This window comes from Theobroma cacao, chromosome 1, assembly GCF_000208745.1.
Source record: "Theobroma cacao cultivar B97-61/B2 chromosome 1, Criollo_cocoa_genome_V2, whole genome shotgun sequence".
In the NCBI taxonomy this organism is placed as follows: domain Eukaryota; kingdom Viridiplantae; phylum Streptophyta; class Magnoliopsida; order Malvales; family Malvaceae; genus Theobroma; species Theobroma cacao.
The window spans coordinates 9239475-9255412 of NC_030850.1; the positions used below are offsets into that span (position 1 = coordinate 9239475).

Below are 15938 nucleotides of genomic sequence, written 5' to 3' on the forward strand. Positions count from 1 at the left end.
GCGGCGATTGTCACGGGCTCGATAGGAGTTCCGGGTCGTGACACATTTATTGTAAAATAAAAAAACTCAATATTTACTTCTTTTTGGTAAAGTATTTTAAAGTAATCTATATCCCTTAAACAAATTATGTAAAATTAAAATTATAATTTAAGGTTGGAATATTTTAAAGTAATGAGCCTAACCTGATTAAGAATTAAATAAAATGTTAGTATTAAAAAGATAACATTTTTAATTTTAACGTAAACAATAAGAATGAGGATAAAAGTGAGTAACATTTAGCATAAAATGGGTTTAAATAGTTATTACTCATATTGTTTACTCATTAACCTATTTAATTATTTTTATTTTTTTAAAATTAGCATAATGGTCAAAAAAACTTTAGACTATTCAAAAAAATTCAAATAAGCTCCTATTATTCTATTATGTTCAATCAAGCATTTGTACTCTAAATTTGAATCAAATAAACATTTATTACTAATAATTGATTAATTATTATTAATTAAAATATTATCACTTGTTATTTTATATTCACATGACATTAACGAATTATTGATATAGAGAGTAAAAAATACCACATAACTATATCATCATATCACATAATCATTTATAATCATATGTCAACATGCAATATCAATGTTATATAAAATAGACTGGCAAGTAATATTTTGACTAAATTAATCATTAATTATAAAAATTTATTTAGTTCAAAAATAAAAATACAAGTGTTTATTTGATTCAAAATAATAATATATTAGTTTTATTAAACATAATAAAATAATTTATTTAAAATTTTTAAATAGTTTAAGAAAATTTTTCTAATATTATATTCCTTTTCAATTTTATCATTTTAGTTTGATGTAAACAAACCCTCGTTAACTCATGCACTTTTTACGACGCTTTTCGGTGAAAGTGTAAGAAAACAGTATGTATTCATTATCATTTATACTGCAATTATGGCACTTTGGGAGATAGTGAAATTGGTTGCATAGATCGATTTGAACAATGTCGTCAGAGATGCACAGTTATCAATGTTGCCTTAAATGCACAAGTACTCACCAAACCTTAACCTTCTTGCAAGGTATAAAAGAAAAACAACAAGAGTAAATTCTTGTAAACAAGGTAGACAAAACATCACTATGATAGCTATCTTCAATCTAGACTGGTTTTCTATTATTTTTCTCTTCTTCCTCCTCCAAATGCTCACCATGGTACTTTTAAGAAACAAGAGAGGAAACCAAAGTGCTAAACTTCCTCCTGGCCCTCCAAGACTCCCCATCATAGGCAACCTACATCAACTAGGGAATTTGCCTCATCACTCTCTTCACAAAATTTCTCAAAAATATGGTCCAATTATGTTCTTGAAGTTAGGCAGCACGCCCACCATTATTATTTCATCAGCTAAAATGGCTCAAGAGGTTATGAAAACTCACGACCTTGATTGTTGCAGCCGTCCTCTCTCTCCTGGGCCAAAGAGATTATCATACAACCATTTAGATGTGGCATTTGCACCATATAGCGATTATTGGAGAGAGATGCGCAAGCTCTTCATTTTTGAGCTTTTAAGCATGAAAAGGGTGCAGTCTTTTGGGTATGTCAGGGAGGCTGAGGTTGATAAGTTGATTACATCCTTATCTGAAGCATTCCCGAACCCTATCAATCTCAATGAAAAGATATTTACTCTTGGAGATGGTATCATTGGCACGGTTGCCTTTGGTAAGATATATGCAACTAAACAGTTTAAGCATAAAGCATTTCAGCACGTTCTTGATGAGGCCATGAATATGTTGGCTAGTTTTTCGGCGGAGGATTTTTTCCCAACGATAGGTCAATTCATAGACTATTTGACAGGGCTTAAAACCAGGCGTGAGCGGATCTTTAAAGAACTTGATGCTTACTTTGAAATGGTGCTCAACCAACACCTTGATCCAAATAGACCTCAACCAGAGCATGAAGATTTCGTTGATATCTTGGTTCAATTGTTAAAAGATCAAAGTTTTGGTCTCACAAAAGACCATGTCAAGGCAATTCTCCTGGTAAGTTTCAATGCTTTCCTTTTCCTATTGTCATATCTTTTATTCCTTTCAATTCATTATAATGCATGCTATACAAGTTGGAAACTTGAAAGAGGTCAGACAATGAGTTTAAAATTATGTGATTTAGAGATAAAACATTTGTCCTAACACCCGTGAGCAAGAAATATTCTTCAATTTGACTTCCAAACGATTCAATTGCTTTTCAGATTTACCAACACTAGCTAGAGAGCACAAGATGCAACTCTTGCACATTTTTATGATGCAATCAATTTATTAATTATACAAAATATTGATTAAGATTCTTATGTTATTTCATAATTACATATTTCTATATGCCTTTTTCCTGCACAACAATCAACTTCATCTCCCATAACTATTCCGTTTTCTTTTCTTTTCAGGATACTTTTGTTGGTGGCATAGACACTAGTGCTATCACAATGTTGTGGGCAATGTCAGAGCTAATTAAGAACCCTAGAGTCATGAAGAAAGTGCAGATTGAAATCAGAAACACCGTTGGGAAAAAGGCAAAAGTGGATGGAGAAAGTGTTGCAAATCTTAACTACCTAAAAATGGTAGTGAAAGAAACTTTCAGACTGCACCCACCAGCTACCTTGTTAATCCCTCGAGAAACGATGCGTCATTGTGAAATTGGTGGGTTTGATATTTTTCCTCAAACAAGAATCATGGTCAATGCATGGGCTATTGGCAGAGACCCTGATAGTTGGGAAAACCCCAAGGAGTTTCACCCTGAAAGATTTGAGGATAAAGACATTGATTTCAAAGGCGCACACTTTGAGTTGGTGCCTTTCGGAGCTGGTCGACGAATTTGTCCTGGTCTAGCCATGGGAGCTACAAATATTGAGTTCACTCTAGCCAATTTGCTGTATTGTTTTGACTGGGAATTGCCCTGTGGGATGAATAGGGAAGATATCAGCATGGAAGAAGAAGGTGGACTTACATATCACAGGAAGACACCCCTTAATCTTATACCAATTAGATACAATTCTCCAGAGTAAAAGGAATCATTAGGCTTTTAAGATAATTTAATAATGTCTTTCCCTTATTAACCATAGCATATTCTCATCCAAGAAAAATGACTGTGTACTTATGTTGCAGTTGCTACTTAAAAAGGTTTAAATTAATGCTCTAAATTAAAGTTATATTTCTTTTGTTTTTGTTAATAATAAATGTTAAAAATTAATTAACAACCATCACTAACCTTAGCATTAAAATCAAACTGACATATAAATGCATTGATGATCATAATTTCGATTCATATGTCATAAACAAGCCACTGTTACACCAATTAAAGGTATCAATGGAATCAAATTCACTAATAAATAATTATCAGTGACTCGTAATTTATTCCTTTAGAATCAAATATATAAATTCATATTTAGTTGGTAACATTGAAATTGAAAAGCATACTAATATATACCATTCATTTCAACTTTGACTTGAAATTTCATTTCAACTTTGACTTGAAATTTCAGAATGAAATGTATTATGACATAGGAAAATGCTAACTGCTTATTATGTAGTCCTAAGGAGCTGGACTAGTTTCTATTTACGCGAACAAGTAAGTAAAGGTATATTAGCTTGACCAACCATGAAAATAATATATAATTCATAGTTTTAACTATTATTCAGCAGAACCTTTAATAATTATTAGATCGAATGGAATCATTAAAGATTTTTTAATATCACATTAATTACTCCTAATAAGTACTCGGTATATTCTTACTTATGTTATCAATTTTGCTTTTAAAGATTATCCCAATCAAAATGTCACTTTTCAAGATCTTACTATTTTAGCTCCTGTCATGAGTACTTAATGAAACCAATGGACCTATTAAACAAATACCTTAACGCATAAGTTTCCTATATTTTCCTTATTACATTTGGACTCCTTAAATTTCATGAAAAATCAGTAAGTGACAAATGAACAATATGAATTGACAAAGGGAGTAATTAACAATATTTCAAAATTAAAAATATACTCTACAAAAATCTTATTTTTTGGCCGATACAAAAATTTTAAGTTTAATTGCTTGAAAAAATTTTAAAAAAAATCTATTATCTATATATTCATAGTAGTATTTTTCATCTTTAGTAGCTCTTATGTAAATGAATCATATATTCCACTTTATGAACATTCTTTTGATACCACTTACACTTGAAATGCTAGTGAAGTGCGGTGGTGTAAATTAAATTCGTAAACACAAATATGTTGCAATCTATTCCTCTCAGCCCAAGTTTTATACTTAGTTTTGAACTTAATAGTGCTAAGGGCCTAACTGTTAGCAGCCCAATTAGAGATTAAGGGGTTTGATTTAACCTAGGTACAAAAACATTTTTTCTTAAAGCAAAGAAATTATATTTTTATACATAAAAGAATGCATAATAATATTTAAGTCTCAAATGTCAAAAATAAAAGTCTAACTATTAATTAATAAAAATATTAAAGTCGATCTATTAATTGAAAACAAGTAATTCAAAAGAAAGCTAGCTGAGCATGATCCTGCTCTTCTTCCTAGCTACCTGTATGCTCTTCTTCATTGGTTACAGACGGAGATGCAACATTTGAATTGATGTCCAATAATAGTAGGCTTTCATTGTAAGAATCTAGAAAACGATAATTTTGATCCCCGAGAAACCGAAGAAACGAAATCTGTTTGCTCTCAGTCTCAGGTTCATATAAGATAACCTCTCCATCATCAATTTCCAGCAGCAGCTCACCATTGCTTCTAAAACTCAATAACCTTGATACATTGTGAGGCATATTAATTTCCAGATCAACAACCAAGTTTTTAGTCCAGGACTCGGCAACACCATACTCTTTCATCACCCAAATAGACAAATATTTCTTGTTAAAAAAGTGAAGCAATGCAATGGAGTCCTGAAATGCAGAAACATGTATTTCTTGTGGACTGTATCCGTGGGCTAAACTCCGAGGTAATATCATCTCATGGAATGCCTCATCATTCATATCCAAGGACAAAATCATATGGTAGTAGCTTGAACTGTTATTGCCTTCCCTAAGAGAGGCCAACCAATGAATAGCTCCCTTGACAAAAGGCTGCGTCCAATTGATCTCAATCATCTTACATGTAGGAGCACGCTCAGATATGTCTTTCCAAGAGCCTGCATTCAAAGAGTAAATCCGAACCACAGGCGAAACAGGTGCTCTGTGTGCAAATTGCACAATACTCACCGCTTTGTAGTCATTGGTGCCAGAATCGAAGCCAAAACCATTACTAATAAAGCATGAGCCAAAGTAGTTGTCAGGTTCAGTGAAGGTCACAGATTTTCTAATCAAGGGGTTCCATATAATGAAAACAAAGCCACCGAAGCGTTGGCGGCCAGTGAGACAAATCAATCCATGGCAACAACCGATCAGTCGGCAGTGCGAAAATGAGGAATCCAGGTCTTGAACTTTAATGACTGTTTCTTTTGTGGTCGTGTGGATTTTGTTGTTTCTTTGTGGACCGTAACTAAGTAAGAGCAGAGCTCTATTTTTGGTAGCAACGATGGATTGGGAAAGGTGGGCAGCTATAAAATTCGAGCTTTTGATGAAAGAGTTGCATGATTTGCAAACGCACCTGAATCTTAGAAGGGATTTGACGGGTAGTCTTGTGAATATATTTTCCACAATTTCGAGAGGCAGCTTCCCTTTCATATTGTTTCAAATGAAATCTTCAGCTCTTTGCTTTGCACTTTTTCTGTGTTGTGATACAGGCCGTTCTAGATTGAGCTGAAAACATCGGAGACACGTGAATCTGAAGCTGGCCCTGAGTTTTTTTCTGGAGGATAATTTGGATAGGGTATGGACTTGACTTGACTTCAATAAATTAAGCCAAGGAGAAGGCAAACGTATGTAGCTAGGAGGTTAGGAAACGAAGCCTCGTTAATATCGTCGCTGGCATCTCGAATGTATCAACTTCCTCGATTAATTATTCCAAGTACAGTATTCGAAACTGATAGGTGAGTAAAGAAACGTGCGAGTGATTTCACATTTGAGAGTAATCAAAGCAAGCCTACTCAGTTTTGAGAGCTCGATATGCCGAAACCCAGTTCCCATTTTGGCATTGTTGACAGGTCCCAACTGCAATCAAGTTATGTAACCATATAAATGCATGTTCTACAGTTATCAGAATACAATTGTCTAATTTCCAAATGCTCCCTTTGAATAAACTTAACATTTTCTAGATAGCTACTTGATTCTGTTAGTTACTTGACGTTAACCCCCAGGAAGAAATTGCTAATGCTCTTGCTATTAACTTCATCATTAAGCTGGGAATCGTCCTCTTCCAGTAATTAGTAATGGAGCGGCCTGCTTATGTCCCATTGAAGTCAATTTGAATAAGCTTCTGCATTGGTTGAAGGTAGCACTGGCAGAGGCTCTTGTTCCTTGTGCCCAGCTCAATGTCATGGCAAAGGCGTCAAAGGCGTCCGATCACATCTCAGGATTTTGAGAGTTTCCCTATCGAAGGAGCAGAACATAGACAGATTGCTGTCACTCAGAACGAGAAAACAGTTTAATGAATGTTGTGTCATTTGGAACCCTCCTTAATGCCGAACTTATCTATATATATCTCAAGTTCTCCACAACTATCACTTGCTTTTACCAAGGAGAGTGACCACAAACTTAATGATGCAAGAGTTGGAAACAGCAAAGGGATGTTGTAGGATGAATTTCAGACAGGACTTCATTAGGATTATCCGGTGCTAATTGCTAGGTTGCTAGCAAGGTAGAAAATGTGAAAACATATCAAGGTGGTGGCAGGATGCTTCTTTCCAGATCCAATGTAAACCTCATTGGAAATAGAACGAGATATATATAAAGAAAACTAACCCAAAAAAAAAAAAAAAAACCTGCATTTACACTATTAAAGTGTTGCATCTTTTTGCTAGTAAAGCAACTGAAGATTTCACCAGGTATGCTAGCCCAAAGAGATGTCACCATGAATTCCCTGATATTACTTATTTGTGAACATACCCAAAGACCATTCACAAATGCCTTCAATTGAGTGCGGTCAATAAAGATCATTCACAAAAGAACAAATCAAGGGATATTTGAAAGTTGAAGATACATTGAAGGACAACAAGTGTGGTCAATGTATTCATACAGCATATGCTATCTGCACCAAGTTTTTGTTTCTCTTATGCTGTTATCAATTTGTCATGCTAACCAAAAATAAATGTAGTAAATTCAACTTAAATTGGAAAAGGAAAGTAGGAATCCAAAATCACAATTATATTATCAGAGAAGGTTAGAAAATGGTGAAGTTCAGACTACCAAAAGCAAGATGGTGCAAATAAAGTCAGATGATATGAGAAGTCCAGTCAATACTTATTAATAGAAAAGGATCACTGCACTTCTGGAAGCTCTTGGTAAACTGCATAACTTTTGGAAGACCTCAAGCCATTTCTCTGTAGAGAAAACATCCTTTGGATGAGCAATAGCACGGGAAAAAGCATGCAGTTGAGTTGGCTGAAAAGTCTTCTTGGTGGAAATCATCAGTTTCTCCAAGACTAATGCATTCTTGAGCAGAAATTCTATGAATTGAATCACATATAGTTCTCTTACATCACCACATATCCTTACAGTCTTGAGGTGGTGCTCTAGACAATGAAAAGTACCCTCTTGTGAACTCCAAAATCCTCCATTATCATGATATTGTTCTTGCAACATGTTATAAAGATATTCTCCAAACGGTGCTTCATACTAAAAAGTCCAAAAAGACAAGTTATTGTAGACCCATTAAGGAAAACTGAGAAGCGAAATTAAAACTTCACCATACCTTGACTTTATCAGGCCATTTAGGGCAAATGTACAAGTCAAGTGTTTCCAATAATGGAGAACTTCTCAATAAGTAGGAGATCACAGGATGGTGCCATTTCATCTGAATAAGTTTAAGCTCTAGATACTTCCACTCAAAGGATAGATTTGCAGGCTGCAATGTGTTGAATGCCTACATGCATAGCACAGCCATAGTCAGGAGGTAGAACAGTGTTATAAAGGGTACTATATGTATATCTCTACTTCCTAAATAAATGTTGAATCTCGAACACACATGACGTGGGTGCTAGACCTAGCAGTAATAACTATAATCAACATGCATATGGTGAGCATAAAATTTCCTGTAGTTCTGTTATTGCTTCATTTAGATTCCTAGACCCTAGCACTGACTAGAAAGCATATACACCTTTTGTCTTTTCTTCTTATAAATATCCAACAACCTGTACCGCAGAATATAATCATACATCAAACCATCTGCTTCTTTAGTCAAATAAACCACCAAGTCTGTAATGTTTTAAACCACAAAGGCAAATGGAACTATTTCTTTAAGAAATTATTGATTAAGCTTTGGTAGCAGATAATGTTTTGAACAGGTCGCAGGGGACTAGATTGCGATTGAATTTCCTTCCTTTTTCCTAATCTTTTTGATGTATACTATAAGACCCTATAATGTAACAATTACCTTAGAACAGACAGATGGAAAACTATAAACAAGATCACAGAATGAAGATGTTCACATAGTTGAGTTGCACTGAAAAACAAAAAAGGTAATTAAAAACCCTGTTCTCAAGACGAGTCATAGCCTCAAGTAAAGATAATACATAATAAATTTCAGAGATTGATATACTGTACCATGTTTATAAAGCTAAAAGTACTAACTACCAAACTAAGCAAATGAAGTTAAAGAAGCTCGAAGGAGAAAGCAAAGGGTGCGGGAAAGAAATTTCTTTAGGTTGCTTCCAAATATTTATCCATTAAACTAGAAAAATAAAACCCTGGCAGAAGCAACAAACTAGCGCAAGCTAAGTCCTCTTAGTATCCAATGAGGTTATCTTTGATAGTTTTTTAAGAGTACAAATATTTTGGTTGGGCTTCCACTCATTATCTTTGTGAACAATACTTACCAATAAACCGATCTCCTCAATTTTATCAATGGGACTCGATTATTAATTTTAGATTCTACTATATATGATCAGTATTGATTGGTTTATTGGAAAGTAATGATAAAAAAAGTAATAATGGATGGAAGTAGAACCCTAAATGCCAAAATGTTTCCATGCGTGTCTAACATAAAGCATCCTAATTAAGCAGCAATACTGAATCATTCTGGCAGGAATTTGACAATTCTAATACAGGGAGTCCATAGTGCTTCATGCAATATGTTGCTATTATAAATGTTTCTGGAATGATAACAAAGATGCCAAATTTAATATGAATGAGGGGACAAAATAATGACATAAAAGGGGAAGAAATCACACCAGAATACGCCGACTACATAGTCTGAAAATCTTGCAATGCCTGAGCTTCTCAAAAGTGTTTTCACCTCCAGACATACAGAAAATTTTTCTCTTCAGCTAAAAGTATCATAGAAAAGGGAGTCACAAGCAACAGAAGATACATCAACTAAATCCACATAATCTATTTCCCCAGATAGGTCTAAGGATACAATATTTGGACATGAGATTTCAAGCCTTTGACGCTCATACCAAATTTTAACCGCCAAACTCTTACTACTAGGATTCCTAAAAGCCTGTCTGCTAAGACCGTGACAATCTAGCAAAGACAATTCTTCAAGCACAGAGCACCCAGATAAGATTCGATCCATTATGTTGTCATCCTGAAGAACCTGGTCTAGCAACAACTTTTTAAGTGACCTGAGTTGAATCTGCGCTCTGGAATTGATCTCACAAGCAGTTAATTTCAGTTCCCTTAAACATTCACCTCTTGAGTAAACATCCTTAGGTAATCTGTAACTAGCATTAGGCTCAGCGGGACCATATCCAACAAAGTCAAGATGAAGAACTTTGACATTTTTCCTCATTGCAGAAAGAACCAAAGTAGTTACTGCACCTGCCATCCTCTTTTCCTTAACAACAAACTCTTGATGATCAGGATTGGAACATGTACCCTCATCCATTGTATGACAAAAGCTAAGCTCCAGATTGAGATGGAACTTATCGATAGTGTTACTCTGATGAAGAAGCAACAGATTATAGACAAAATCCAAGAAATTCTCATTGTATTCAGGGCCATCGTCATATGCTTAAGTTTCACAGTTATGGTATGAACAAAAATTGAATGAAAGGATAGGGAGAAAAGCCCAAAAGAGCGATAAGAGCTGTTCTCACGACATGTTTTGCTGGAGGAAAAGAAAGGATATGAAGAAGAAGAGACTCGGGCAGACTACTAATGCGGTCAATATCATCCGTTCCATCCATAACAACCTAATTGCAGAAAACCAAAAGGAACCAACAAAACAACTCAAAACAGGAAAAATGAATTGCAGAAGAGAAGATTAAGTTCAACCCAGATTACCTTTACAGGAACAAGAAAATGAGGCAGCACCGGCATGAAAGAAGAGATTTGAGAATGAAACCTATGTTGGAACTTCACTGGCCTGCTTAACTCTGGATTTTATGTTCTGTATTTATACCAAAAACTAAAAAGACGCTTTACCCTTTATTAAAAAATCAAACAAAAACCATCTCCTGTTTAAAAACAAAAATAAAAGAAAAAGACCCATTTCCATATTCCCGCCATCCTGCTTTGCCTTCCCGCCAACCGCATAAGTCTACCTTGATTCGACTTTGACTATTGACATGAGCTTTCGAATCGTTTTTTCTAGAAAAATCTACCGTGACTAAGCTTCTGAAAAAGTATTTATGACCTCCCGGTATCTCTTAAGTGCACATTTGAAACCAACACTGAAAAAGACGGAGGAAACAGCAAGAGAAGAAACATCCACTAAGTCTATTAACCCAGGTAGGCGCAATGATACAAGATCTGGAGTCTGGACATGAAATCTGTACCCTCTCATACTGGTTGCTCCAGTATGATCAAGTATCAAACTCTTAATACTGGGATTCCTAAAACCGAATCTGTGTAGACCATAACAGCCTCAGCCCATCAAAGATAATTATTCAAGCACAGACCGCCCACGTAAGATTTGGTTCATCATCTCACCTTTCAAACAATTTCTTTCAGAAGCAACCGTTTCAGGCAATTTAATTGGATCTGAATCCGTGAAGTAATTTTAATATGGCATCTTTTATTTTTAATTAATTAATTCGTCTGAATTCTCCAAACCAGTTCTTGGTCCAAATCACAATGGCGTATTTTTTTGTTTCAGCATAGCATCACAAGTCATCCTTTCATTGAGTTTAATGAACTTTTTGAGTTTGGTCTTTTCATTTTTTTTAAATTTTAATTAAATTTTTTGTCTGCAGTAAATCAAATTTTTCTTTTTCCAGATAATGGACAACACGCTATTCAGTATGCCTTGGCTGTTCTATATTGATCTAATTGTGATGTCTCAAAGTTTAAAAGCAAAGACTCATATGCAACCTTCTGCTACAACTTTATTTCATTTATTCAGCAAATACTTTAACAAGGTTGTGTACTTCGGGGCAATGCATGTATGTTTATCCAATTGTATTAATTCATTTATGATAGGTTAACCAATTGCAGTTACAAAAGGAGGAATTTATGGCAATCAATCAAAACACCACATACTATAAAAAAAAATTAAAAATGAAACAAAACAATATTATTCCATTTGAATGAATGAATATAATTAATATATTTATTTTTTATAATTAGAGAGAAAAAAAGATTCGAATATTTTTTTTAAAAAAGAAAATTATATACCAATTAATGAATCAAATGCTTGAATACGTATATAATAGATACATGATTGGTTACAATCAGTCAAAAAGTTCTGCTCAAGAATAGAAATAGCCTCCACTAGTTTCTACATCCCTTCATCCATCTTCTCCATGCAGCCAAAGTGAAAGAGTTTGCAGGGCAAGATGTTTATATAAACACGTGGCTTATCAAGATTCAAGGGGCCCCTCCTCCAGGCTTCTGCAACCACTTCCAAACTGTCAGCGACCCATTTCCATCCCCTGTGAAGAAAAGGGGAAAAGGCCCTCTTTGAATCACTCTAACTTCATGTTTTGAATATAACCTGCCTCTCTCAGTGAACCTAGGACACAAACAAGATAAATTTTCATTAATCAGTATCCAAGAGGAACTTGTGGAGATAACAAAGCTTTTAACCAACATAACAGAAACATGGAGAATTATACTCACGATGGCAAGTCATACAGGCGAACAGTGTTGTCATTGCAGGAGCAGAACAAAACTGGTTTAGTTTCTGCATCATTCATGCCACAAAGGGCTAGCACGCCCTGCATGCAAAAACAGCTCATATTAGCTCATGCTCAATGACAAATCCATTATCACCATTACTGCAAACATATGTTTAACCTTAGATTAAACAAACATAACAGAGAAATGCATGCCATGCATTTATGGAGACTATAAACTGAATTGATTAATGAAAGCAACATAAAATTCAAGCATTTTTCCCTATCATTTACTAGCAGTAAACCAGAAGCACTTCTTTAAATATCATAATAGGATAAAAATATGGCCAACCAATGGGACACCTCCATCTTGCAAAATTATGGTGCTATCATAACCATTCAACATTTTGAAATCAATGAGGAACACTATCTATATTACTAATTTTTGGCTTCTTGTTGCTGTTTGTATTTCATTCCATATGCTTTTCTTAGTTCTGGTGGGCAAACTAGAGTCATCTCCGCAGCAGATTGCTCCTCTCAGCCTCATGGGTCACGACCCACCTCAGAAGTTCAGAGCTTCAGACAAAATGCTAATCCTAACAATACAGAACTCATTATTTTAACCAAGCTACGCCTACACAATGACAATACATGTACCCCCACCCCACCTCTTCTCTCTTTCCAAGAGAAAAATATAAGTTCATATTATTTGCCTGCTAATATGGAAGGCTTTCCCATAACTTGGGAAATTCAGTTTATAATTAATGTGCCTCAAAGGTTCCTTGACTCTCCTAGCAGTTTATCAATTGTACAGCACTCTGAATATAACAACATTCAATCACCCAGATGAGAAGTGATTGTTTTCCTTGTTCCTAGTTCCTCAAGAACACGGTGACTGTCAAGACACATTTAATGTGATGCTCTTCATCCATTACTAACCATGATTGTAAATACAGATATAAGAGTCAAGTAATAAACACACTGATAATGGTTGTAAATAAACAAATAAAAGTCAAGTATTAAACACAATTAGATTATATATCTAAATACATGAAGGACGTGTGACAAAAAAACATACATTTTCTTCCTTATGAGTATAGATCACTTCCCAATTTTCTCCTTCTGTAGCAAACCAAACCTTTATAGTGCAGTCCAGTGAACATGAGAACAAACACCCATTACAGTAAAGAAGAGACATCACAGCATCCTCATGTCCATTCAATGTCTTAATGCACTGTAATGTGTCCATGTCCCAGACCTGGTCAAGAGAAAAAAATAGTACATAATAAAACAGCAATAGCAAAATAATTTAAATATTGCTTAAATAGCATAAGCCGATGGAGCTGTGCGGTAAGTCACTTAGTTCTAAAAGGATGATAATTTGTTTACTGTCAAAAGGACTTAAAAATTGATTTCAATTTACAAACATACATATAGAAAGCACCAGGTTTCAGCAAATCAGCTCACCCTTATAGTGTGATCCACAGAACCAGAATATAACTTTTTTTCTCCAACAGTTAAACATAATACAGCATCGGAATGGGCCTCCATGGATGCAACCAGTTGAAAAGGACTGGCCTCAGAACTGCCTTTCCATGCAAAAATAACACCATTCTGCAACCACCCAAACGAATAATTGAGTAACTCATCTTTAACCAAAGAAATTCAAGATCTAAGACAGTGAAAAAGAATGATCAAAAAATATGGATCGGAATCAGGCCATCACCTGTGCCCCAGCAAAAAGCATGTTATTAGCAACAACCATAGAATATACTTGTCCAACAGGCCCTTTTAGACTCAATTCATCCACTGTTTGAATATTCCATAACTACAAGATCATCAAGATGCCTCTAATTAGTCTAACCTGTCACAAACTAAACTGTACATGAAAAGGATTATAGATAGATCAAACCAAAGATAATTATCATCTATTAGCTAACCTTAATAACACCTTTCATACCAATGAACACCCATGGGCCCTCAGTAATCATAGAACCAACTTCATCACCAAGATTACTCAAACGAACACATTTTCCAGAGTGGCAGTTCCATGTCCGTACAGTTCCATCACTACTGCCAGAATAGAGCTTCTCAGACTCTAGAGGAAGAGCAATTCCATGAACAGCCTATAATATAGAAAAACATGATATATTAGATAAAATCATAAATTTTTTCTTTGTTCTGTATATACTCCAAATTACGGACAATAACCACCTTCTTGTGGCCCTCCAGCTTTGCCAACATCGTGAATCCATCTCCACAGTACCATGAATGCAAATACCAGCATTTATCGCCTCTGGCACAGTAGCCTGACATCCAGTACTTGCAAAGCTTATTTTCTTGCTCTCGGGCCTTTATAGTCGAAACATATGAATTCTTAGGATGATGACCGGAGCTCTTTGCTAATAGATCTTCTGATATAGAATGGTATGGCTTGGCATTTCTACGGTAATCATTGATGTTTGCTGCTTCTCCTTGAGGTCGAACAGAAAGTCTTTCTACACTGTCATGATCATATCTTCTTGCTGCTCGTCTAATTCCCATGCTATAGACAAAAGATGTATACAAATCAATTACAGTTTCTTCTGAAGATGATTAAAACACCAATTCGATTCCTTCGAATTATATCCAAACTTTGAACAGATTTCAAATCAGGTAAAATCCACAAGCTTTGGCAAGGTCAATCTTGCGAGGAAGATCCAAAAAATATCAAATCAACTCCTTTGAAGAAGGTCCAAACTAGAAAGAATGAATCACAAACAGTCCGCAGTCTCCTGTGCATTTCATTCAATCTGTTGCAGGACAAAATAAGTATCTCCAATACAGACAACACATGCCCACAGACCAAAGCCTCGAATTCCACCAAAATCCAATTGCTCAGCAAGCCGTAGATAACCCTAATTAAATCCTAAACGAACACTAAACTCTGGGAATCTATAATTGCACATAATCAAAAAGTAGTAAGTCCAAAATTACAGACAGCTGGATATTTTTTGAAATCGACCAGGAGCCAACCAAAAATAGCAGCCGATCTTCAAAATCAAGAAACAAAAACCTAGAATTTTATTCTTCCAGCATATTCTTTTTTGCGTTCTCACCAAAAAAAATAATAAACCCTAAGGCCTAAACATGTTTTTCCAAGGTATATCCAAACTAGAATAAATACTAAAAAATTTAATTCCATGTTTATAGATATTCCCTTTTCACCAATACCAAAGCCCTCGACTTTCAACTTTCTGGTCCTCGAAATTCCAGGAAAAATCCAATCATCGAAAGCCCACTTTCATGAGCAATCCTTAAATAACCCTAATTAAACCCTAAACCTAAGAATCAGAAAAATGAAGATAACCGCGACGCAGCAATTCCAGAAACAGAGAAAGCTTCCGCATTATCGAAAAGTGGGCGAGAAGAAACACTAGAAATCTAATGGCAGGTGAGTAAGCGTAGGTAGGAGAAAACGAGCTGAAATCGATCATCATCATTATCTTCTGAATTGATTCTAAGGAAACGAGGAGAAAGCAAACCTGAGACTTAGATATAATTGGATTTCAGCGATCTTGCTAAAACAACTGCTGGAACTGGTGAAGGAAAGCACAAGGCGGAGCTTGGATTTGTTACTGAGCGGAATGAGATTGAAATATTGGATGGATTTAGATGATAATTGATTTTATCAATGAGGGCGTTTCAGGGGTAGGCCTTATGAGTTTATATAAACAGGCGGCAGCGGGTAAGAGTAACAATAACAAACAGAGTCTGTGTTTAATCGCGGCATTGCCGTGATTAACAATTAACAAT

At 35.2% G+C, this 15938-nt stretch overlaps 4 protein-coding genes across 4 annotated transcripts; 1 reads left to right on the forward strand and 3 right to left on the reverse strand.

Moving 5' to 3' along the window:
• Window positions 1137-4349, forward strand: LOC18612089 (2-methylbutanal oxime monooxygenase). Its single transcript, XM_007048689.2, has 4 exons — window positions 1137-2033; window positions 2432-3030; window positions 3973-4000; window positions 4341-4349. Exons 1-4 carry the CDS (start codon window positions 1137-1139, stop codon window positions 4347-4349), a joined length of 1533 nt encoding a protein of 510 aa, XP_007048751.2.
• On the reverse strand, window positions 4567-5712 carry LOC18612090 (F-box/kelch-repeat protein At3g23880). Its single transcript, XM_018117185.1, has one exon. The coding sequence runs from the start codon at window positions 5710-5712 to the stop codon at window positions 4567-4569; it is 1146 nt and encodes a 381-aa protein (XP_017972674.1).
• LOC18612091 lies at window positions 7270-10448 on the reverse strand. Its single transcript, XM_018117186.1, has 4 exons — window positions 9410-10448; window positions 8519-8569; window positions 7838-8008; window positions 7270-7761 (listed from the first exon to the last, which is right to left on the reverse strand). Exons 1-4 carry the CDS (start codon window positions 9971-9973, stop codon window positions 7390-7392), a joined length of 1158 nt encoding a protein of 385 aa, XP_017972675.1. The 5' UTR covers window positions 9974-10448; the 3' UTR covers window positions 7270-7389.
• LOC18612092 (zinc finger CCCH domain-containing protein 48) lies at window positions 11707-15856 on the reverse strand. The gene is made up of 7 exons (XM_018127734.1): window positions 14358-15856; window positions 14084-14269; window positions 13870-13971; window positions 13611-13757; window positions 13222-13401; window positions 12148-12245; window positions 11707-12040 (listed from the first exon to the last, which is right to left on the reverse strand). The coding sequence occupies exons 1-7, from the start codon at window positions 14685-14687 to the stop codon at window positions 11896-11898; spliced, it is 1188 nt and encodes a 395-aa protein (XP_017983223.1). The 5' UTR covers window positions 14688-15856; the 3' UTR covers window positions 11707-11895.

Coding starts and splice junctions, on each gene's coding strand:
- LOC18612092 (XM_018127734.1), bottom strand. CDS start 14,687: ATGGGAATTAGACGAGCAGCAAGAAGATATGATCATGACAGTGTAGAA. Junction 13,972..14,083: donor GTATGAAAGGTGTTATTAAG/GTTAGCTAATAG, acceptor ATGATCTTGTAG/TTATGGAATATTCAAACAGT. Junction 13,758..13,869: donor TGCTTTTTGCTGGGGCACAG/GTGATGGCCTGA, acceptor GGGTGGTTGCAG/AATGGTGTTATTTTTGCATG.
- LOC18612091 (XM_018117186.1), bottom strand. CDS start 9,973: ATGGATGAGGGTACATGTTCCAATCCTGATCATCAAGAGTTTGTTGTT. Junction 8,570..9,409: donor TTTTCTATGATACTTTTAGC/TGAAGAGAAAAA, acceptor TCAACTATGTGA/ACATCTTCATTCTGTGATCT. Junction 7,762..7,837: donor AATGGCCTGATAAAGTCAAG/GTATGGTGAAGT, acceptor TGGACTTTTTAG/TATGAAGCACCGTTTGGAGA.
- LOC18612090 (XM_018117185.1), bottom strand. CDS start 5,712: ATGAAAGGGAAGCTGCCTCTCGAAATTGTGGAAAATATATTCACAAGA.
- LOC18612089 (XM_007048689.2), top strand. CDS start 1,137: ATGATAGCTATCTTCAATCTAGACTGGTTTTCTATTATTTTTCTCTTC. Junction 2,034..2,431: donor ATGTCAAGGCAATTCTCCTG/GTAAGTTTCAAT, acceptor TTTTCTTTTCAG/GATACTTTTGTTGGTGGCAT. Junction 3,031..3,972: donor CTTAATCTTATACCAATTAG/ATACAATTCTCC, acceptor TCAGTAAGTGAC/AAATGAACAATATGAATTGA.